This window comes from Neodiprion pinetum, chromosome 2, assembly GCF_021155775.2.
Source record: "Neodiprion pinetum isolate iyNeoPine1 chromosome 2, iyNeoPine1.2, whole genome shotgun sequence".
In the NCBI taxonomy this organism is placed as follows: Eukaryota; Metazoa; Arthropoda; class Insecta; order Hymenoptera; family Diprionidae; genus Neodiprion; species Neodiprion pinetum.
The window spans coordinates 16999433-17021935 of record NC_060233.1 but is presented as its reverse complement, the minus strand read 5'-3'; the positions used below and the strand labels follow the sequence as shown (position 1 = coordinate 17021935).

Genomic DNA, 22503 nt, shown 5'->3' with positions numbered 1-22503 from the left:
AATTTTAAGAACACCGTATACATGGTGCATGCGGTGTGGTATGTTTCCAGACTAACCTATAATAAGCAAAGTTATTTTTGCTTGCACCCAGTTCTTTCGAGCAAAGCTTTCGAGAAGCCTTAAAATAGATTATTTAGTATGTGTGGTGAAAAAGCCGTCTAGAATTTTCTCTCTTTCGTGTTTATAAGTGCATCACAGTATCTATATTTAGTTCAAACCGAAGCAAACATTAAGGGGAAGAGTATATTAATAAGAATCAGAACCTCAAAGTTGAATCAAGTGCTTACTCGCGGACTATTAAACATTGAATAACCGCCTCATTCGTCAGAGAATTATCAATTATCATGACTAAAACAGAAATGAGTTCGCAACAGTGGAAGGAAAAGGGTAATGAGGCGTTCAAAAACGGTGAATGGAAAGAAGCGGAGAACTGCTATAGTAATGCGATATCTCTGGCTGAGCAGTGCAGCTCTGAAAAAAGTATTTGCCATAAAAATCGAGCGGCGGTATACCTCAAGCAGAAAGAATACACCAAAGCAATTCAGGATTGCGACAAAGCTCTGGAAATTTGTCCAAACGATCCGAAAGCTCTATTCCGAAGATGCCAAGCCCTTGATGCTATGGAGAGATATGAAGAGGCATATAGAGACGCCAGGAATCTGGTAACTGTCGACCCATCAAACAAAACGATACAGCCCATCCTGGCAAGGCTTCATGAAATAGTTCAGGAAAGACTGAGGGTAAATTCCCAAATCAACACCAAAGTCTCGCAGATGTTTAATTTGGCCTTTGACCTGAAAACTGACACCAAAAACAGAGAAACTTCAATGAACAACCTGCTGGTACTGGCCAGGGAAAAAGCGGGTGCTGAAGTAATGTTCAATGAAGGTGTTGTCAAGAAGATTCACACCCTACTAAAGGTGGAAAAAAACGACGAGATAAACTTGGCCTGTGTTAGGTGAGACGTGTTAATTATTTATTGTTAACTGAACATTTTTAACTGAAATACTTGTTCAATGCTTTTTGGCTTTTTACTCTTTTATGAGAGAGTTTGAAGTTCGTAATGTTGATTTAACAAGGCATTTTTAAGAAAACTATCTCATCATTTCATAACTCTGAGATTGTCTGAAATTCAGTAACCCATAACACAGCATTAAGAAACCTATATTTGGTAATGTTACCAAATGAAGTTTAAAATTATTTATTATTATGCTCAATGTTTTGTTACTTTAACCTAATCAATTCAACCTCGTAAGTTATTATGATGAATGAATGAAGTTGAAATAAAAATGCATTTAATAATGTCTTTTCTGAACTGGAAATGTATATGAATGGAAAGTTCGTAGACTGGCCTATTAACGTTATCCAAATTATTCTTTGTTTGCGGTTTAAAACGATCGTTTTCAATGCATTTTGCAGGATAATCGCTGAACTTTGCAAGGACAATGTGGATCGGACCAAAGCGGTCCTTCAAGATGTGGGAATACCTTGGTTTCTGGACATAATAAACAGCAGGAAGGAGGAAAGGGTAAATGCTGCACAACACTGTATGCAAGTTGTACTAAACAGCTTCAGCGGCATGGACAATAAACCGGATACGAAACCAAACAAGGAGCTCTGCGAGAAGTACAAGAAGGAGATCGACACACTGCTGACATGCCTCGTTTACAGTATAACAAACAGGACGATTACGGGTCTGGCGAGAGATGCTATAATTGAACTGATCATGCGGAATATACACTACACAACTCTTAGCTGGGCGGAGCAGCTCATCGAGATCCGGGGCCTCCAGCGGCTAATGGAAGTTGCCAGTGAGCTCGAGGAGTACAAGTACGAATCGGCAATGGAAATAACATCGTCAACCCGTACAATCACCTCCGTCTGTCTGGCTCGCGTCTATGAAAACATGTACTACGACGCTGCGAAGGCAAAGTTCATGAACGCCATAGACGAATTCATTAAAGACAAGCTAATCACTCCAGACATTGAGTCCAAAGTGAGAGTCGTTGTCGCTATAACTTGTCTGCTGCTTGGTCCGCTTGACGTTGGTAATACGGTGATAGCGAAGGAGGGGATAATGGAGATGATATTGGTGATGGCTGGAACAGACGACATTCTTCAGCAGAAAGTTGCCTGCGAGTGCATCATTGCCGCGGCTTCTAAGAAGGACAAAGCTGTTGCAATAATAAATCAGGGTATAAACATACTCAAGAAACTGTACACTTCCAAAGACGATTCTATAAAAGTACGAGCTCTTGTCGGACTCTGTAAGCTGGGAAGTTCTGGCGGTTCTGACGCGACAATTAGACCATTCGCCGATGGGTCGACAAAAAAACTGGCTGAAGCCTGTAGGCGGTTTCTGGTTAATCCAGCAAAGCAGAAAGATATGAGGAAATGGGCAGTCGAGGGGCTTTCGTACCTGACTTTTGACGCCGAAGTCAAGGAGAAATTAGTCAGCGACAAACCTGCGATAAAAGCAATGATAGAGTTGGCACAAACTGGGGATCAATCCGTCATCTATGGCGTTGTGACAACTCTTGTCAATCTCTGCAATGCTTACGACAAGCAGGAAATAATCCCGGAAATGCTGGAGCTTGCCAAGTTTGCAAAACATCACATTCCCGAGGATCACGAACTTGATGACGAGGACTTCGTCAATAATCGACTGATCATTCTGGCCAAGGAAGGTGTCACTACAGCACTGGTCAGCCTCTCCAAAACTGAGAGCCACAATAGCAGGGAATTGATATGCCGGGTGTTCAACGCGATCTGCAGCCAAGTCGAGCTCAGAGGAATTGTCGTTCAGCAGGGAGGTGCTAAAGCGCTCTTGCCCATGGCGTTGCAAGGAACAGCAAAGGGGAAGAAACAGGCGGCTCAAGCTCTCGCACGGATCGGAATAACGATCAATCCAGAAGTGGCATTTCCAGGGCAGCGAATAATGGAAGTTATCAGGCCATTCCTCGCTCTATTGGAACAGGAATGCTCCGCATTGGAGAACTTCGAGGCGCTCATGGCGCTCTGCAATCTTGCCGGAACCAGCGAGAGCGTCAGATGCAGGATTTTCAAGGAAGGGGGATTTCAGAAGATCGAACACTACGCCTACGAGGATCACGTGATGCTGACTCGTGCCGCTACTCAAGTCATCACCAACCTTATGATGTCTCCAGAGGTGCTCAAGTTTTACGAAGGCGACAATGACAGGGTCAAGTATCTCGTAATTTTGTGCGAAGATGAGGATGAGGAGACCAGTATGGCTGCTGCTGGTGCTCTGGCAATGCTGACCGCAAACAGCACCAAAGCTTGCGCTAAGATATTCGACTCGAAAAATTGGCTCGAGTCTATTCACTACCTTCTGGCTAATCCGAACAAGAGTATCCAGCACAGAGGCGTCGTTGTGGTGCTTAATATGATATCCAGCACCAAGGATGTCGCCGCTAAATTGATTGAGACTGACGTCATGGAGATTTTAATGGCGCTGACTAAAACCGAGGCCGTTGAGGACAAGACGATACGGGAATTAGCCGCTAAGGCTTTGGAAACTGCTGCCAAGTGGGAATTGATTAAGAAAAACATTGAAGACCTTCAAGGCGTCAGTAATATCAATCTGGATGATTCTGCCGCTGTCGAATAGTCTGCACTTTATACAAAGTCTTTGTGTTATAAGCTATTTTACACATGTTTCGTTACTTACCAGATCACGATTCATGATTACTTGCTAATCAGTCTTCAATTTGCCCAGATATTATCATTACGACACAAAAAAAGTTCCTGTATTTTGTTTTTCTATATCCATACATGCATTTGTTTTTATTTTCGTGGGAACTGTGTGACGTTTTCTTACATCAGAAATTATTTTAGTTATTATTGATATCACAACATTTTCATACATCATCATTCATTGTTCTGAAGATTCTAGATGAACGCACTCAAGTACTTAAAAATATTTTTGGCACTAGATAATGTTCAATCATTTTGATTTATACTTAAGAATTCTATAAGTTCATTCTTACTTACACTGTAACATAGTATTAATGCACTTGGATATTGGCAAGTTAAAATTTTGTAATTTAAATTGTTGGAAAAAATTTGTACAGTATTTATTTCGATAATATATTATAATAAAATATATTTATACCTACTACACGACTATTGTGTTTACCTGACGAAATTGAGTTATAGGAATTGTCGAAATATCAAAATTGATAGTACATTGCTAAATAATTTTCAACCATTCAATACATCTCTTTTATATACAAAAAGACAACTTTTGAAAAGTTGTTCTTTAAAATTACTAGCAAACTTGCATTTTAAATAAAATATATTAATTTTTATTTTAACGAACTTATGTATAGTTTTGATTTATATAGTACACGACAGAAGTCAATACTTATATTAATAATAAATATAAAAATATTCTCTATATACATTATTTGAACAAACAAACACATCGTAATTGTATTGATGTTTTACAAGGCACGTATTATCAGATGAACTTTGCAGATCGTATAAATCACACTTCATCACTGTGATTCTCAGGCAACTAGAGACCAATTTTATACATTGTTGAAACGTATTACATGTTCGTTGTTTAAAATCAGGTAACAGTATTTGCAGGAATGAATTTCTGACGAGACACGTAAGTAATTAAATACAAATGGTTAGTCTGCGAGAAAAGTGTGATTTATCGCTTCTTCCGCAGTTATTCTTGTACAGTGATCTGGATCGAGCAGCCTAATTAATAAATCATATGCTGCCGAAGGATAGGCAGTATCAATTTTTTCCTTAAAATTAGAAAAAAAAAAGAACTGTTAATAATGATATAAACAGAAAAAGAATGAAGCACATCGGCGTTAAATAAAGAAAGTGAAAATAATGAAAAATAACATTTGAAAATACCTGATTCTTGTTACTACAACTAGTGTTGGGATCCTCCTCTCGATGAAGGCTATTTCTCTTTTGTAATTTTTGACAAAGCAACTTAATATCAATTCCAGGTATGTTTTCGCTAAATGTAAGTTTTCTACCTGCATAAAAAAAAATTATTGTATTATAAATAAAAGTGCTATCCAGCTATTTGGTTCTGTGTTTAGTCGTTTTAGATCAAAGTATGATGTGAATTAATTAAACAGTAAAACGGAAAATAAAGCAAAGTACCCAATTTTTTGGCACATTGTTGCATTTTGGTCGAACCAAAGATTGTTGTTATCTCAGCCAAGGCTGTGCAGTCATCTGGCGAACGAAAAAAAGGGTGAGTTCCACTCAGGATGCAAAGCATTATGACACCGCTGGCCCAAATATCAATTGCTAAAAATAAGGTGTTTCATTTTTATTTTCGGTACTTGACTGACCAATTTTTAGAATCATGTCAAAGGATTGACGAAGGATGAATTGAATGTGTTCACCTGACGTTTGCGAAGGGAACTTGAGTAGCACCTCCGGTGCTCTAAATCCAGGCGTACCAGCACGAGGGGCAGTTTGAGCAGATTTTGATAGGCAGATAGAACATATTCGAGGTTTTCCATAGCATATGCATTGCACATCTATAGGCTTGCCAGTATTTTTTACAGGACCTGTCTCGTCATTCTGCCAATTAAGAAATAACTGATAATAATTGTCAAGATAATACAGAAATAACAAACAGGTTGAAGAGTTGAAAAAAAATTATTGATTTACAACTTCACTATGACTGAAGGTTTCGAGTTTTCAGAATGTGAGATTGGTTTTGCTTGATTACGGTTTACTGGATATTAAACTGTCCTAAAATTGCAACATAACGATTGTTCCTAAAAATGGATCGTTGCGTTAACATATCCAACTTGAATTTCATGATTTCTCAATACGTTTCGTATTAAAAATGAGATAGTCCTGCTGCCTGAATCAAAAGTTGGGAAAAGAAGGAAGAAAAAACCATCTAAAAAATTTCCAGCAATGTTATTCACGTGAATGATAATTAAGATGAATTAAACTATATCTGCACCATGTAGTTGAAAAAAATATGGGCAAATTCGAATAACACACGACAAGATGTTGACAATTTGAGAAAAGGTTTAATAGTTGAAACGTTGAAAATGACTAGATCTTGGTGATTTTTGTCAGAATTTATGTATTGGCTCATTCATTCTGATTATAAAACCTTCTCTCAAATTGTTGGCGTCTAAGCTCAAGTAGGTTAAATTTGCTCAAATTCAGTTCTATCGCTTGGTAGGGGTGTCGTTTCATACGTGTAGACCATTACTGGGACAAATAACATTGTTAGAGGTTTTAACATGGATTTTTATCTTCTTCTAAATGTTGATTTACATGGTGACCCGTTCATGCTTAATTATACTGGCTTCAATCAAAGAAGTTCATTCCTACCACATCGTTTCTTTTTCTTTTTCCTGGCTGAGATTCAATGACACATGTTTCTGCCTGACTACTTGTGTTACTTTCAGTAGTATACTGCTGCGCTAGCCCAAAATCGACTAGTCGATACCTAAAATTTGATAACACAAGCTTGACATGTTGAGAACAATAGAACCGAGTTTTTGACCAGTTCTTAAACACATCTTATGCACAGCAAATAAAAGCCACATAAATACCAGGAATTTTTAATTACTATATCACACACTTAGATGTTGAAATAAATAACTCACTGTTTCATAGCACGATTGTAGAGGAAATTACTAGGTTTTACATCCCGGTGTATAATATTAAACTTATGTACTCGCCGCAGGGCAACCAGCAGCGCTTTCATATAGTTTCTAGTCTCATCAACGGTCATGTCGTGAACATATTCCTAAAAATACTAACTCTCATTAAGTGAAACAACGTTATTAAAAGAGACCTATTTATACGTCATTTTCAAATCATAAGTTTATACTTGTTTGTATATAATTTACGTACAGCGAACCTATCATGCTTCATATACGGCATTACGAACACGATGCATTCTGCACTCCGCAGACACAAGTCCAACTCAACAACATAATCGGTACCTCTGCAAAGAATTTCAGTGTCATAGACATTTTGAAAGAAAAGCAGGCGATCGATATAGCAGGAAATAGAAACAGGTGTACCCTATGTCCTGCAAACATTGTAGCTCACGTTCAATTCTCCTCGGATGACACGTAGGCACAAGATGTTTGATGGCAAATTTACGCTGGTTTGTGGATGACTTTAAAGTGGCTAAAAACACAGAGCTGAATGTCCCTTTCCCGATTTTACCGTGTATGTGAAACAAGTTTCCCAGAACAGGCAGCTTTCGAATGAGATATGAAATTTTGTCTTTCTCGTTTTCTAGAGTTGGAAAGAGAAATTCATTTGCTTAAGATCCATCACTGAAACTACGTTTACACGTAATACTTGTATGGTTAAAGGCAAACAAATAATTAAGACAATTTTGATGCACCACCTTCATCAACGTTGTTACCAGAATTATTAACCGAAGATACTATATTCATGGTCAAAATTTCGCACAAGAATTCAGTGTCCCGACAACTACACAGACTACTTTTTTAGGGAAAAATTCCATCTGAAAAGTAACGATCAACCAAGATTTAATGCTACAAGGATTCTCTTCACATATTGGCGCCAATCTTAAGCTACCTGATGGAATAGAACTGCGACTTTCATGGAATAATCGACACATTTGAGTACATGTGTTCAGAAATCCGCGACCTCCGAAAAGTTTAATTAACATCGTAGTATACCCGTGTTCATAGTCTCTCCTTATATCAAGGATGAAGGACGCCTTGATGAAGGCTCCATGAATCTCAGAGGGGTCCTCGTTTTATAGTCACAACTTGGCTCTCCCTTCCAGAAGGAAGAAATACTTAGGGATATGTGATTGCTTATGGTGGTGAATCTGCTGATCGAAGCGCCATTCGGCTATATTTAAATCTAACTTAAACCGCTTGGCTCTCATTGTCAAGTTGCGTCGGTTGATGAACCTCCGTGAAGTTGGAGAAAATATGGGGGCCAACTTCACACCCAAAATTAAAATCAATTTTCCGGAAAAACTACTAACTCTCAAACGATTTTTCTTTACTCTCAAACCCTCTCAAACGATTCTCAAACGAATTGCATTAATTAGATTTAAAAATAACAACTTCGGGGGGCCAACTTCACGGAGGTGGTTGATGAGAATGTATAACCCACTGATATATATATATATCAGTGATATCAAGTGATATGCTCTAAGGGTTCGACTACTTCTAGATTGCAGCGCTTCAACTTTAGCGGGACATTTCTGAAACTGACTTGCCACCACCATGGGAGTTTTCGTACCTGTCGTATCTGTGAATACGGCTGAGCTGGTGAGAAAGAGATGGATGCGGAGTAAGTAAGGAATGCTGAAAAGTTCTGTTACGAATTATCTTTGCGTTGGAAGTCAAACCAGAAACAATTTTGTAACTCCAATACGCCGACAGGTCAAATTAGGAATGCTACTACAATTTTAATTACACTGTATATTTTTAAACAATACATAAAAATGTACAACATCGGGAAAAATGTTAGCCGATTATTATTACTCCGCTTGAACGTTTCAACAGGTTCAATGTGACAAAGATGTACTTCATGAGTCCCGTAAATGATTACCTTAAGCGCGCACAGCGTCATAAATTAAATTGAGCACAAGACTTATGCGTGTGCTGTAACTCTTAATTGTATAAAAAAATATCAATATTTATTTTATCTATTCAGAGATGTCATTTTTTTTTTTTACTAGTTTTGAAGGGTATATTTTGCGATTCTGAAGCCGACCTTTTCCTAGGTGAAACTCTTTTCCCAGATTGTAAGTCTGTACTATTTTGTAACATGTTTATCGCCAGAACTTCACAGTTTCGCGACGATTCACCATCCGCGGTAATTTCCATGTCTACATCGTTGATATAATGTACAGGTACTGCACTAAAATCAACTGAACTGAATCCATCTGACATAGCTTTCATTCGGAGTTCACGCGTAACTTTTTTTAGCTGCTGTATATCTTTCTGTTTGCTTTTATTCTTCTGTTTCTTCTTGTTCAGCTTCTTTGTCTGTTTATCTCTCTCCTTAGAATCTTCACTAGACTTGTCATCATCTGTTGATCCAGTTTCGACATTATGCCCATTACTTTCTGCATGTTCGCAACTTTCTATTTTTTCCTCTTTCTTTTGGTTTTGTACACTGAAAATTGAAAATACATGTAATAATAGCTAATAGTGATGAATCGAATGAATAAAATAAAGACCGTGAGCCTAATTTATTAGAGCGCAGAAAATCTTTTAGAATTACTGTTGAAAAGAATTAATTTGTGAATTGTAACATAGAACGTTCTGAAACTTACGTATTGACTTCAACGCCTAATTGATTGGCAAGTCGATTGTAAGCTCTTTTAGCGTCCTTAGCTAATGAGGATTTAGACCTGTAGATAGCCATCGTCGTTCCGACAGCTTCCCAATCACAAAAGCTCGATTGATGTTGGTGCTTTATGGTGTGCAGTAAGGTAAATAGTAGATAGACAAACTTCTGTTTTACACGGTGTGTGGCTTCAGTATTTTTGTTCTGTCCAAGTTCTTCCAGCAATTCAACACTTTTGTGGCTGATATTTGTTTCCATTACCTTGCGTATTTTCGCATGACTCCTGTCGGTTTGAATCAGCCTATTATTATGATAAAATATGTCTAATAATTCCAAAGCCTGATTGCGTCTGAACGGCCTGATTTCGTTGTCAAATGCAAACTCAACGAGCAAAGGAGCCAGCTGCCAATTTCCAATCCATTGTAGATTTAAGACGGATTTAAACAGCATAGGGGGAAGAACACAGTCCCGTTTTTTGAAGAAAGTTCTTAAAATTTCGGTATAAATATTCTGTATTTGATCATCCTTAGCGCTGATTTGCTGAGAACATCTAACTAAAAATGTACAGGATTCTGTTAACTTGTCACCCATCTCGTGATATACAGGAGCTGATCTTGAACCCTTGTCAATCAGGGCTCTCAGAATATCTGCTAACAAATCACTTGTCACGTCGTCTATACTGGAAAACTTTTTTACATTGGACAGCCGTTTAAGGCAAGATCTGACTCTGTGTTGCAGTGGCTTCTGATGTTGGTCCTTGATTGAAAATTCTAGAAGAGCTACCAGTGGAAGGAGAATGTTGAGAGTGAGAGCCATCGATGGATTTGAGTCTAAATAGATTTCCAATAGATCGACAACTCTGACTCTGAAGTGAGTCAAGGCTTGGGCATTTTTTCCTTGCTTCTTTTTCTTGTTTCGACGACTTTCTCGCAAAAGTTTGAAAGCATTTGCCAACGCGCTGTCAAGCTGATGGCCTTCCTCTTCGTTTATTTGATCAACATCAATATCTTCGTCGTCGGTTTCTGCCATTGCATTACCCAATGCCTGTTGCACAGCCATTCGTAATTTATCATTCACTGTATCATCTTCGTCTTCTTCTTCGTCAGAATAGTTTTCTGAGTCTGAATCACTATTCTCTTCTTCACCTGTTTCAATGCTTTCTTTATCTTGATCCTCTTCTTCCTCCACATCTCCATTCTCAACAGTGTCCTCATCTTCGCTAGATTCATCACTTGAAGAATCGTCATCTTTTTTCAAAGACAGTGGGTTCGTGTTATTTTTCGGATCAAGTATCTGTTTGAAAAATATTATTTATTGTAAATAAGTCCAGGTCTAGGGGAATATGTTTATGCAAATAGGCAGTTGAAAAAGGTGGTGAATTTAGGGAATCTATATCTTGGCAACCAATTATTCAATTCGAATGGGGTTTATTTTATTTCAAAGGTATGTAGACGGAGCTTCGGCTATATTTGTATTTATTAGAATTAATTGATACCAAGCAATGTACGAAGCAAAGATATTAAATTCAGTTTCGCGCGAGATGCGTTATGCGATCTTTCAATCACGAAGAAACACTTGTAAAGAAATTATAGACCAAAAGGTTACCTAACTAGGTCCGGAAGAGGTAGCAGGACTACTGAAATCGATTTGTGATTAGTGACGAGATTATGTCATGTGCTTATAGATGAAATCACAAGTTTCGTGCAACAGCTTTGGAAATCCATGCACAGGCACTTGACTGTATTTTTGGTCAAATTGTAATTGGAAGAGACCACCAAGGCTGACTGGATCAGTCCTGGGTGGCATATATTTAGAATATTTATCAATTATTATAGCTTTAAATGCTGTAGTAGATTTTATGGCAGTACCCATTTTATTGAAAATGAAAACATCAACCATTTTGCTCGGTGATATATTTTGCTGTGCCTACAACATCTTGAGACCACGTTGAATGATTTAGTTCATGTTTAGAGAATATTCTTGGATAGTTCATCATAAATTTTGGGTGAAAAATTGAATTTGAACGTCAAACGGTGGCCACTATGTGATGTAACAGAAAAAAAATGTTTAACAAAACAATACTATTTCTAAATTTGCAGTAAATTAGTTGATTCGTTTTTGAGCATTGTGGGCACCGTAAAACATGTCACCGAGCAAAATAGTTGATGTTACCATCAATAATATGCTTCCTATTGATTGAGTGTAGTAATAGAAAACATATACAAGAAGATTGATAGTTTAGAATAAAACAAACCCTCATTGAATTAATTATTTGCCAAAATATAAATTTTCAAGTCACCCACTTTTCAGTCATTTAGTCATACATACTGTCTTAAAGTAGAGGTATTAGTAAAAAAGGAGGAAACAAAATATGAGAAAACCAACTTACGTCTAATATTTGATGAATTGAGGATGCCGTAAGCATTGGACATATATGTGGGAAAACACATCCAACTATTGAACGCAGCAGATGACTGCTCCTAGAAAGCAGCGACAGCATAAGATCGACGACAACTTCCACCCATTCTGGTTCTTCCTCTGATTTTTTTTTTGTTTTGCGTTCTATCCTTTCAAAGCAGCTATGTAACTCTTGTATGGAATTAATTCCCATTTCTGGTTCAGAAAATAATTGCAATCCCATGTGCAGTTCCATGGTATGAAAAATAGGCACAGCTTGTTCGATTTCAGGATTATTTTCCAATTTCTTTATCATAGCCATCATTTCTTTCCAAACATTTGTCGCAGCTTCTGTGAGAGGCGTTCGTAGCTCCAATTTTTTCTTTGAAAAAACTTTAGAATCGATATAATGAACCAACGAGCTCAATATACTTCTCAAATCGTTCAGCTTAGCCAATTTCAGGTCTAAAGCTCTATAGAAACTTTCTTTCAATGATGCTGAAACGTAAAAATGAAAAGTTAAAGACATTATCTCATGACTTATACATAAATAAAACTACAGATTTCAATGTGCACCTGCAAGCTCCATGCCGACTGTCGGTGTTTGGCAGAGTCCCAATTGGAAAAGAAACTTCAACTGTTCTAATTTCCATTCATGTTCTGCGTTTATTGCGGAATGATCTATCAACCTGCAATTAAATCAATGTCATTCACGTAAATATTTTGTTTTATCACTTTAATCGAGAAATTTACCTCGTCATCATTTGAGCAGCATATATTCTTTCCTTGTTAATCCAGGCCACAGGAAAATCTGACTTTTCCTTAGGTTTGCAAGCCGCAGTGATATCTTTGTATATTTCAGACAATTTTTTTACACCTTCGGAATTCAAGTTCGTTGTCAACATTTGTACTACTTTGGTACTAGTTTTCTTTTCAATTAATAGATCGCCAGGATATAACAGCAGCTTTTCAAGTAATGCAATTCGAGTTTCGGACTGAATATCGTCGCGTTTCATCGCGAGGACCAAGAGTTCGAGTAACTTTCGGAATTTGACGACTACCTCGTCCTTTGGTTTTTTTCTATTAATTTCCACTGTTTTTAGCACGTTTTGAAGGAAATTCGGAGTAATCAATGAGGGTATCTGAAACAAGTTACGAAAAAACTTGAAATTAAAATTTAAGTTCTTCATTTATTGCAGTTACGAAGAGTTTTGATGAAAATCAATCTCACCACTGTGGCATCTTTTATGTTCAAGATTATAAATGTAGCTATTTCAATAGCAACAAGCATCTTATTTCTCGTGGGTTTGGCTAAGTACTGATCAATGAGATCCCAAAAATTTGAAACATGTTCGGTTGAAGTCAATCTCTCGCAAAATAATTTGTATACAGGATTTCGCAAACAAACAAGCATCGGTATCTCCTAGAAAGAAAAAACCTGATTAGTCATTTCGTTTTAATTCGGGCTGAGCAATTTATGTAGATTTTATTTAATTGCTTTTTCAATTAATTAATTAATACATCGATCAAAAAAACAATTAATGAAAAGAATGATTAGTCGATTAATCGAAAATAATAATAAAAAAAAAAAAAAATTAAAAAGTCTGATTGATCGATTAATTGAAAAAATAATTGACTGGAAAGGATGATAAAACGATTATATGAAAGGCTGATAAATCGATCAAATGCACAGCCCTAGTTTCAATTATAAGTCAATTTTGTATGCTTGAAGAACAGAAAATTACCAATAGATGAAACTTTTCTTTTACATGTACTTACCATCAACAATGCTGATATCGGAGTTATCGAATTTTTATCAATAATTTCTTTGCTGTGGAGATATTGTTTCAGGGACGTCCGACGGATAATACTTGGATACCTTTTGCTAATTACCAATAGCACGTGAAAGGTGTCAAGTGTTTGTTCATTCCAAGGTTTCGATAATTCCTTCTCTAGTATTGGCCAGACTATAGTTTTGAAATCTTTTTCTTCTAATTGCTCGATTAAATCGATAAGAAAAGAGTAGGAAGCGAACGGTAAATAACTACGCTTTTGACCAGCAGTTAAAAGCAGTTCTATTACTTGTTGCTGCTTCTCCAATGTGGCGGTCAGCAAGATTTTAGAGTGTATAAGCGCTCCGCATACGAGAATCTGTCCTGTCCAAACATCAGTTTGTTCCTGAAAAATAGAGTCGTCAATTTGTCATTCAATTTGCAAGAAATGATTACGACTAGTTAACTATTTAAAAACTACATACGCTCTTAGAGTTTCTTTCTACAGTGTGCAGATTAGAATTGATAAGCTCGAGAATCCTGCCAACTTCATTCTCAGAGTTCATCGAGAGAAAAGTAGTTAAAGCGGTGAAAAAACCGCTCCTGGCATCCGCCCTGGAAGTTCCCATTCCTCGCACTAATCTGGTCAGTGCATACTGCAATTCTTTGTGATGCGTTTCATCCTGCCAAGTAATAATCATAACAATGATCAATCGCTTGTAACGTCAAATAATTTTTTACAATTGCAATTCACATGAAAAGAAAAAACACAGCTATCCTCGGATTTTTTCTGGCAATCAAAAATTGAATAGCCAATTATTCCAGTCAGTGACAATTTGAAGCAGCTTTAGTGTTAAAAATACAGTTTTAGAATTGTATAGTTCTGTCCCCTTTCTTTAACCTTTACTGTGAATTGACATTATTATTTGTGAGTGATATTTCTTAGTTATTAAAAACGTCATTTATGCAGCATAATCTTGTTTTGTAAAAATGCTTTTCCATACAATAAACCTTGAGTTCTGAAGAGACCCAAGCTTTTATTACAAATCCAAATTTTGCAAGATTAGAATTACTTTTTATGGTTTGCGATTACAAAATTAGTTTCACCATATCTGCACATTGTGGCTATTCGCAGACGAGGCATGTTTAAATATAGCTATAGACAATTTAAGCCCTGCTGCATGACTTTAGAATACCTCGAATGATCGTTGGAACAATAATTTTTTTTTTTAAATTGCAAACAAGTCAACACTTGATGTGTCCGAGTCTCATATCGACTTACTCTTGATTATGAATAGCCATATTGACGTGTTTTAGAAAATTCTAAGGTTGAAATGAAGTCGTCGAAGGGTAAGCGCCCTGACAATAAGGTAAATCCACAAAATCGTCTAGATTAAAACCGATGTTTTTACCTATTTGAGTGAAGTCACGATTTTGAAACGGTTTCAATATTTCCTAAATCATTACAAAGTGAAATTCGGAAATACAATGTGTTAGCGAATCATGAAATAACAGTAAAAATCATACGCAAGCTGAAAAATGAATGGACGTATCAAGAATAGAAGAAACGAATCGATGAGCGAAAGCAAACATTCAGTTGTGCATTATTTATATCTCATGAGTAGAGATGTAAGTGTAGAACACAGCGAATGAGACGAAATTGTGAAAAAGATTGAGGTTATGTTGTTAATAAATCGGCTCACCGAATCTCGTTGAAGTAAATGTCTAAGTAATACGATGGCACCTTCGATCCTTTGATTTTCCTTCGGCCCAGCGAGTTTATCAAAAGAGTCAAGAATCGTAGGCCCGGCCTTTTGTTTAATCGTTGGTAAATTATCCTCGGCCATGTGGTTGTCCTCCATTTTTATGTTTGTTCTACCATGTGTTTTTTTTTCTATTTGTCGTTTGTTTGAGGGAGGATAGTTTTCTTGACTAGAGAGTAGCGCTGTGTGTGGCCACTTGTATTTTGTTTAATTTTTCGCGTCGTGGTTAAGTAAACGAACGGATTAATCGTCAAACTGAGCGTGTTTAGATAAAATGTAAAATTGAACTCGCTTGTGTTTCAAAGGTTAATCACAGCGGAAGAACGTTCCGTTTTCAATTACGGTACCGAAACCGTTTCAAACCGGATTTGACTCACGTATTTCCGGACTGTTTCGTCGCATCCAACATGGCTGGACGAGGTGGTTATGAAGATTCGAGGCGAGTATACTAAATATCATTAAAACATGCAGAGTAGTTATTTTTCCCGGCATTTCTTCGTATTTATTTTACGAAGCATAAGCAAACTTGTAGAGTCTCGCAGGCGCTTCGTGTTACCGTTGATTAATTTAAGGTTAATCAAACCCCTTCCCTCCCCATGGAAAAACTTTCTGGGAGTCTCATCGTCCTCACTGTTTTATCGCCGCGACTCCAGAAACCTAAGCATAACTCAAGGACAACGAATGGATCCTACCGTTTGAATGAAAGTTGGGAAAAGAGGAAAAACCGTTTATAAAATCTCCAGCAATGTTACTTATACAAATCGTAGTGAACATGAATGAAACGACATCCATACCATGTAATAGAATTGATTGTTAGCACATTTGAATGACACGAGCTAAGCTTTCAACAATTTTACAAAACGTGTTGAAACTCGTTTGTTTATTTTATCATATTGTAATACCATAAAAATATCCAGAGATCAGCTGAAAAAAATTGTGCAAACAGTTACCTCCAGTGTGGATAGGTATAGGTTTGTGTAAATACCATGCAATTGACGTTCGTTATGAATTACAAGTGCGCGTTATACGTACTATAATGTAAGATTTCTGTAACGTTCTTCAAACATTTTGCGCGGATTTGGCTAGCGAACGAAATGAATCTAAAAACGTTAGAACCGGTTAAATTTAGTAATTTTAAACTATCTAGTTATAAAACCTTTTCTCAAATTGTTGATATCGTAGATAACGGTATTAGAATTTACTCAGATTCAGTTTTAATACATATTAACAATGTCGTTTCATTTGTGTTCAATAATGTCAATGCGAATAATACTACTCGAGATTTTTTGAACAGTTTCTTCCTTTTGTCAACTACCTTTTCAAATATATTAATCCTTAAAACCTCAGACTGAATGCTAGACATATTTTATCCCGCTTGTTTAACATTGCTTTTATTCTAAACCAGGGATTACATGGGAGGAGGCGGGCACCATGGCAGCAGAAAGCCGTTGCCTACAGAGCCTCCATACACAGCTTATGTCGGCAATTTGCCAGACCGCGTCGTTCAAGGAGACGTGGACAAAATCTTTGAGAGACAAAACGTGAAGAGTGTGCGCCTGGTCAAGGACCGCGAGACAGACAGGTTTAAGGGGTTCTGCTATGTCGAGTTCGAGGATCTTAGCGACCTCGAAACTGCGCTCGAACTGAACGGTAACGTTATCGTCGAGGGTAACACCATCAAAATCGACGTCGCCGATGGGAAACGGAATGACAGAGGGGGTGGATTTGACCGGAGAGGACGTGGGGGAGGTGGAGGCGGTGGAGGCGGATTCCGGAGTCGAGACGGAGGCAGAGGCGGCAGTTATGGAGGCGATGATTTTGGTGGGAAAAATATGGATATGCGTAAATGAGGCGATGAAGGTCTCAACGTTACTGTAACAATGTATTTTCAGCAAAACTAATTGTCTCGTAACTTGGTATGGTCTGAATTTTGTTGAACTGTTATTATATACCATCAACAAACTCATATTTCGAAAATCAAACTCCAAAGGTACTCTAAAATTGGCAAAAGTAATGATTTTCTTTTCAACGTTTCATTACCAAGTTGAAGTTAGTAACGTTAATGTATCGAAGTGTTGAATTGAACAATTTGGAAGGTGCCTAGGTTTTCGAATATGAGATATGTTTCAGTTTATGGTGGTTCACTGATTTGCAGACAATCATAAGTTGCGGGATAACAATTTTTGGTAGAAATGTCATTATTACATTAACTTTACTAACTTCAATCTCATTAAGTTCTATTTGCATCGTATTAGTGAACTATAATAATGAGGTTGGACTCGGTAACAGCGCATTTTCAGCAGAATTCGTTATTGCGCAACTTTGGAATTGTCTGAAATCCACTAAACTTTCAAATACAGCAGTAATTAGTGATATGTTACAACTTCAAGTCTTTATCAACTTCAAGATATTTTGAAGTTACAAAATAGTGATTTTTCTTCCAACATTTTCTTACTCTAGCGTTACCAACTTCAGCTTCATTTACAAAAGGACATGAATAAGCATTAATAAAGATAAATTCTGGCTTAGCCCGAACCTCAGCGATTATTGTAGACATCACAATATTTATACATTTTATTTATATATCTATATTCAATTTCTTTAATTTTTTTATATATTTCGACCGAATTTAGTGACCCTAATGTAACAATGAGTTTTTAAGGTAAATCAATAGTTAGTAACTTTAGAATTGTGACGGAATTTTGCAAATTGTAATAATTATAACAAAACTTTTCATATTTCACAATCTTAACTCCTTCAACACATTCTCAAGTCGCAAAATGGTGAACTTTTTTTAATGGCTTATTTATTGTTCATTTGAAAGACGTATTTTTACAATATGAGGAAAAAAATTTTCGATGTAATAGAACCTCAATACAAATTATAATTAGCAATTTTTGAGAATGAACATCTGAAATATGCAATATGAAACATTTTAATTCAAATAGTCCATACAACTTTCATTATGATACAAATGAATACAAGAGATTGACTGCGGGATCTTAATTATACAGATACGTACCTAATATGTTTGGATCGATTAAGCATGATCAAAAACTAATGATAACATTATAATGAGCTACACAAACTTGATGAGTTATTTGTAAGCACAGAATGGTAGATTTGAAGCCAGATGTTACGCTGAACTCTATTCATTTACTATTAGAACTCAGATTAAGTGAAATTTTGAGTTTTTAGCCAAGCTCGATCAATTGAAACTTAAGATACGTTAAATATGACCATGGAACAAGGTTGAAGTTGGTAACGATAATGCAACGAAATATCCAAAGAATAATCACTGTGTTTTAGTTTTAGAATTACAAAAATGAATTTTGCACAATATGAATGTGTTTTGCTTTATGACAGTTCACTGAATTTCACACAATATAGAAGTTGTGAAATACAATGGTTTTGTTTCACTAAAAATGCGCAGTTATATTAAGGACTAAGGACCTTGACACTGAGAAAACTGTTTGAAAAATCCGCAGCAGTGTAATGTGTGTCAATGATGGTCAACACGAATAAAACAACATTCGTACTAATTAGTAAACATAACTCTGAGCAAATTAGAATAATACAAGCTAAAATATTGACAATTTGAGAATAGTAAATTGTATTACTACTAAAAATTTGTAATTTGAATGTCCAAATTGTTTAAACTGTTGTTTTCACTTCAAATCGAATGTTTTTGGTTCACTTCACTTACTGACCAGATTCTTACAAATTGTCTGAACTTTATTCAAGAAATTTCATATTATAGCATGGTTATAACGCACAAATGTAACTGTTGACAAAGTTTTGTATTAACATACCAACATAAATCTATTTTAATCCACTTTTGAAATAATTTCGCGAAGTTTTTTTTTTGAGTCAGTCTCTGGATATCGTTATCTTGAATAAAATAAGCTTACAAACATTAGAATCGAAGAAAGAACACCAGAGTCTAATTATTTTGAACGTTCTAAATATAAAAACTCAAATTGTTGATTTCTGAACTTGTAGTGTTAAAATTTTCTCTCATTCGTCTCTATGACATAGTAAGAATGTTGGTTTATTAGTATTAATCATCGTTAGCACAAATAACATGACTGGAGACGATTGAAATTGTTTTTTCCCTGTTCTAATTTTTTATTTAGATATTGCGGAACATTCATTCTTTATGCCGGAAACTTCAACTTTATTTAATTTTACAGGGGGTTATAACGACAGAGGACCCCGTGGTAGTGGAGGGCGACAAGGGGGTGCATTTGAACCGCGAGGAAACAGGGGTAATTATGGAAGTTTTAATGAGGACTCGGGCACTGGTGGTCGAGAATGGTCGCGTGGCGGAAATGGAGGAAGTCGGCCAGGCTCGTATGGTGGTCGGGATGCACTTCGTGGTGCTGGACCTCGTCCTGGTTCAGATCGCAAACCCTTCAATGACGACATCAAAGAGCCACCACCAGGTAAAATTTTCAATCGTGAAAAAAACAGAGCTAAATAATTTTCTAAAGTAAAATTTCCCATTTGACTGTCTAAATAATTGTATTATCCTGTTTCATTAAACAAATCGTGTATCGCGTGATTAACTGTAAATTCTCAAGGTGAATCTCAAAGATTGTACGGTGTGGCTACGCAGCCATGAGCGGCAGTACGATTGGCAGTCACAAACCAGCAGCCTAGCTATTATCTTGTATGTGTATTTTGGTTTCGAAGAGCGACAGAATATGATAATCTATCAAATCTGTACCAAGAGTATGACCAAGTGGAACTTGTTCGGCGAAATAAAAACAATAAATGTTTGATTTGTCTGGGATCTCTAACCCAAGCTTGCCAGTTCACTGTGCCAGAGCTTTTAGCAACCGCATCACTTCCTCGCTTTAGAGTGGGATATACCACAAGGTAATTATAACAAAAGATGTCAGATTTCCTGGCTGCCAACTTCGTTGCCGTTTAACGTCGCCGCCTGCCGTTTCCGGCTGCCTAGACATTGCCATAATCGTATGAAAATTGTCTCTGTAAAGTATTGCTTCAAAAATCGTTTCCATGCGCTACTATAGTTTTTAGTTTTTTACTTGATATTGATTGAATGTCCGAATCCTTTGGTACGATTTGAAAGGGTATTTTTAATTCTTAGGTATATTTTTATGTATTCTCTGATAGTATATTGTGTAACAAGGAGACAAACTCGGTATTTTCGGGCCGAGCGTAAGTTTGTAATGTGAGCCGCAGACGAATATTGCAAATGCGCGAGGTGAAAATACGTTACCTCCTTGTTGCACATGTTTCTTTAGGTAACAAGCGTATGTTCCTCGTTTTTCCACGAACCACGAAATTGAAGTTAGGGTCCTGGAATGTTAGAATTGCTTCCGACAACGCATGCGCGCATAATAGAAAAGACCAATTTAACTCCCAGGGGTTAAAAGTGGTCGTTTCTGTACTCAGCGCATGCGCATTTGCAGACTCACTCTACCGTGATAGAATCGGGTACTTTGTGTACGGAAAACACGCATGAAATAACGCGTAAAACTTAGCATTATATAAAAATAGTTACGATTAAGCTGAGTCGTAACATATGGCAAGATCGGTTCATTAAAATTTTGCCAATCGAACGGAGAATTATATATCGTGTTGCATGTGCGAGAAGCGGGCAGCGTGAGTCGCAAAGTTAAGCGACTGCTGCAATCGCACGGGTCAGGTGTCGCCCATCCGCAAGTGTAACATGCGCTACTTTGTCCAACACTTATGTAGAAAATTTCGGTTGTACGTATGCGCCAGCGTCGTTATACCGCGCTGTTTGGAAATGGGGCACTTTACGCACGCCTCGCAGGCACCGAAAATATAACTTTCGAAGCAGGTGTTGGAAAAAAACATTCCCAATTCCGAATAGTTCGGTAAAATATCGTTGGCATATGCGTTCAATTGAAATACTATATTTCGCGCACTCGGACTTTCCTTGACGTGTGTACACTTCTAAATAACTAATTTGTGGTTGACAATGCAAATTTTACACTCGTTGGAAATGACCCACTTTTAGCATTTATTACACAATACACTGTTTCGAGAAATGATTAGGTGATCAGATCGTGTATATTGAACGTAATTCTGAATCTATGTTTAACAGATACCTCTGGACGAAAACGATTGATGTTGAAACCCAGATCAGTTCCAGACCCCGTGAACGCAATTGCAGAATCTAGCAAGTCTAGTTCGATCTATGGAGGTGCGAAGCCTCGTGAAGAAAAGTTGGAGAACGAAGAAGAGAAATAAACTACAACGTACACGATACATAAATAAATAAATAATAATGATAATAATAATAATAATAATGATGATTCCTCCTTTTTAACTTACGGGCTACCGGGAAGAAGTGAACTTGCAACTTGCTTTTACCCAAATCCACATCCTCCTGTTGTAACCAATGAATTGTTTTGGTTTTTATATATAAAGAAAAATTAATTACCTGGTCATTGATAATTTGTTGTTGGTATACATTATTATTTTACACAATTCTCCTAACAAAATTATGTGAAATATCTTCTATTAGTATATTAATATTATATACAATCGCAGATGACGTTTATATATCAATATTTATGTGATGTGTATGTTTTGATATCAGGTTGGAGGGTATGTACAAATTAATAAAAACCAGTAACTATCAATTCGTGAGACAAAGGCAACTGAACCTGTATAATAAAGGTCCCTCTTTTGTTCCACTGCACTGAGCTATCGTTACTAAATAAACACAACAAAAAAAGTAGTAGCTGATGCATAATAACAAGTTGCATTTAACTATACTACCTTTGTTTGTTCTCTGTTCAAAAATTCATTATAGAATGCAACAACAATAAAGCAAAAGAAAAAATGTAGATCCCTTTGTTAATGAATATCATTTTTAAGTTAGTTTCGTAATAAAAAGTTAATAAATAAAAAAAAAAAAAAAAAAATGAAAAAATGAAACAAATTGCATGCAAGATTCTCTCCGAGGCTCTCTTTTTTATAAGAGGATAGTTTGAAGAATTTTTACATCTAAACGCAAGAAAAAGCAACACTAATTGTATGGAAATTGATAATTAACTATGCTAATAATATCAACTAATAATAGTATGTAAACATAAATAGTACTATGTAAAACTATGCTTGTATATGATACCATTTCACGAATAAAGTAGTTGTTTGTCTCGTAGTGACGTAGCATTAGGTAATTATTCGGAACTCTAGTGATAATTCTTGATTATCCAAGTTCTACGGAAAAAATTTCTCTT

The 22503-nt window shown here is 36.6% G+C and overlaps 4 protein-coding genes across 6 annotated transcripts; 2 read left to right on the top strand and 2 right to left on the bottom strand.

Moving 5' to 3' along the window:
• Window positions 1-54: 54 nt before the first annotated feature.
• On the top strand, window positions 55-3631 carry unc-45 (unc-45 myosin chaperone). The gene is made up of 2 exons (XM_046610984.2): window positions 55-958; window positions 1420-3631. The coding sequence occupies exons 1-2, from the start codon at window positions 345-347 to the stop codon at window positions 3629-3631; spliced, it is 2826 nt and encodes a 941-aa protein (XP_046466940.1). The 5' UTR covers window positions 55-344.
• A 1027-nt stretch (window positions 3632-4658) lies between these two features.
• On the bottom strand, window positions 4659-8111 carry LOC124211672 (cell division cycle 7-related protein kinase). Of its 2 annotated transcripts, none has more exons than XM_046610986.2 (9): window positions 7692-8111; window positions 7059-7278; window positions 6886-6979; window positions 6636-6778; window positions 6358-6475; window positions 5403-5583; window positions 5155-5304; window positions 4897-5024; window positions 4659-4781 (listed from the first exon to the last, which is right to left on the bottom strand). In XM_046610986.2, the coding sequence occupies exons 1-9, from the start codon at window positions 7699-7701 to the stop codon at window positions 4659-4661; spliced, it is 1167 nt and encodes a 388-aa protein (XP_046466942.1). In that variant the 5' UTR covers window positions 7702-8111. The 2 variants fall into 2 exon arrangements, with proteins under 2 accessions (XP_046466942.1, XP_046466941.1); XM_046610985.2 differs by lacking the exon at window positions 7692-8111 and adding an exon at window positions 7394-7666.
• A 324-nt stretch (window positions 8112-8435) lies between these two features.
• Mybbp1A (MYB binding protein 1a) lies at window positions 8436-15573 on the bottom strand. 2 transcript variants are annotated; one of them, XM_046613058.2, is made up of 9 exons: window positions 15197-15573; window positions 13979-14176; window positions 13501-13899; window positions 12953-13144; window positions 12475-12863; window positions 12298-12410; window positions 11714-12219; window positions 9311-10617; window positions 8436-9150 (listed from the first exon to the last, which is right to left on the bottom strand). In XM_046613058.2, the coding sequence occupies exons 1-9, from the start codon at window positions 15353-15355 to the stop codon at window positions 8691-8693; spliced, it is 3723 nt and encodes a 1240-aa protein (XP_046469014.1). In that variant the 5' UTR covers window positions 15356-15573; the 3' UTR covers window positions 8436-8690. The 2 variants fall into 2 exon arrangements, with proteins under 2 accessions (XP_046469014.1, XP_068989545.1); XM_069133444.1 differs by lacking the exon at window positions 15197-15573 and adding an exon at window positions 14906-15033.
• On the top strand, window positions 15562-22202 carry eIF4H1 (eukaryotic translation initiation factor 4H1). Its single transcript, XM_046613119.2, has 4 exons — window positions 15562-15695; window positions 16662-17077; window positions 19450-19701; window positions 21360-22202. Exons 1-4 carry the CDS (start codon window positions 15664-15666, stop codon window positions 21503-21505), a joined length of 846 nt encoding a protein of 281 aa, XP_046469075.1. The 5' UTR covers window positions 15562-15663; the 3' UTR covers window positions 21506-22202.
• The last annotated feature ends 301 nt before the right edge of the window (window positions 22203-22503 follow it).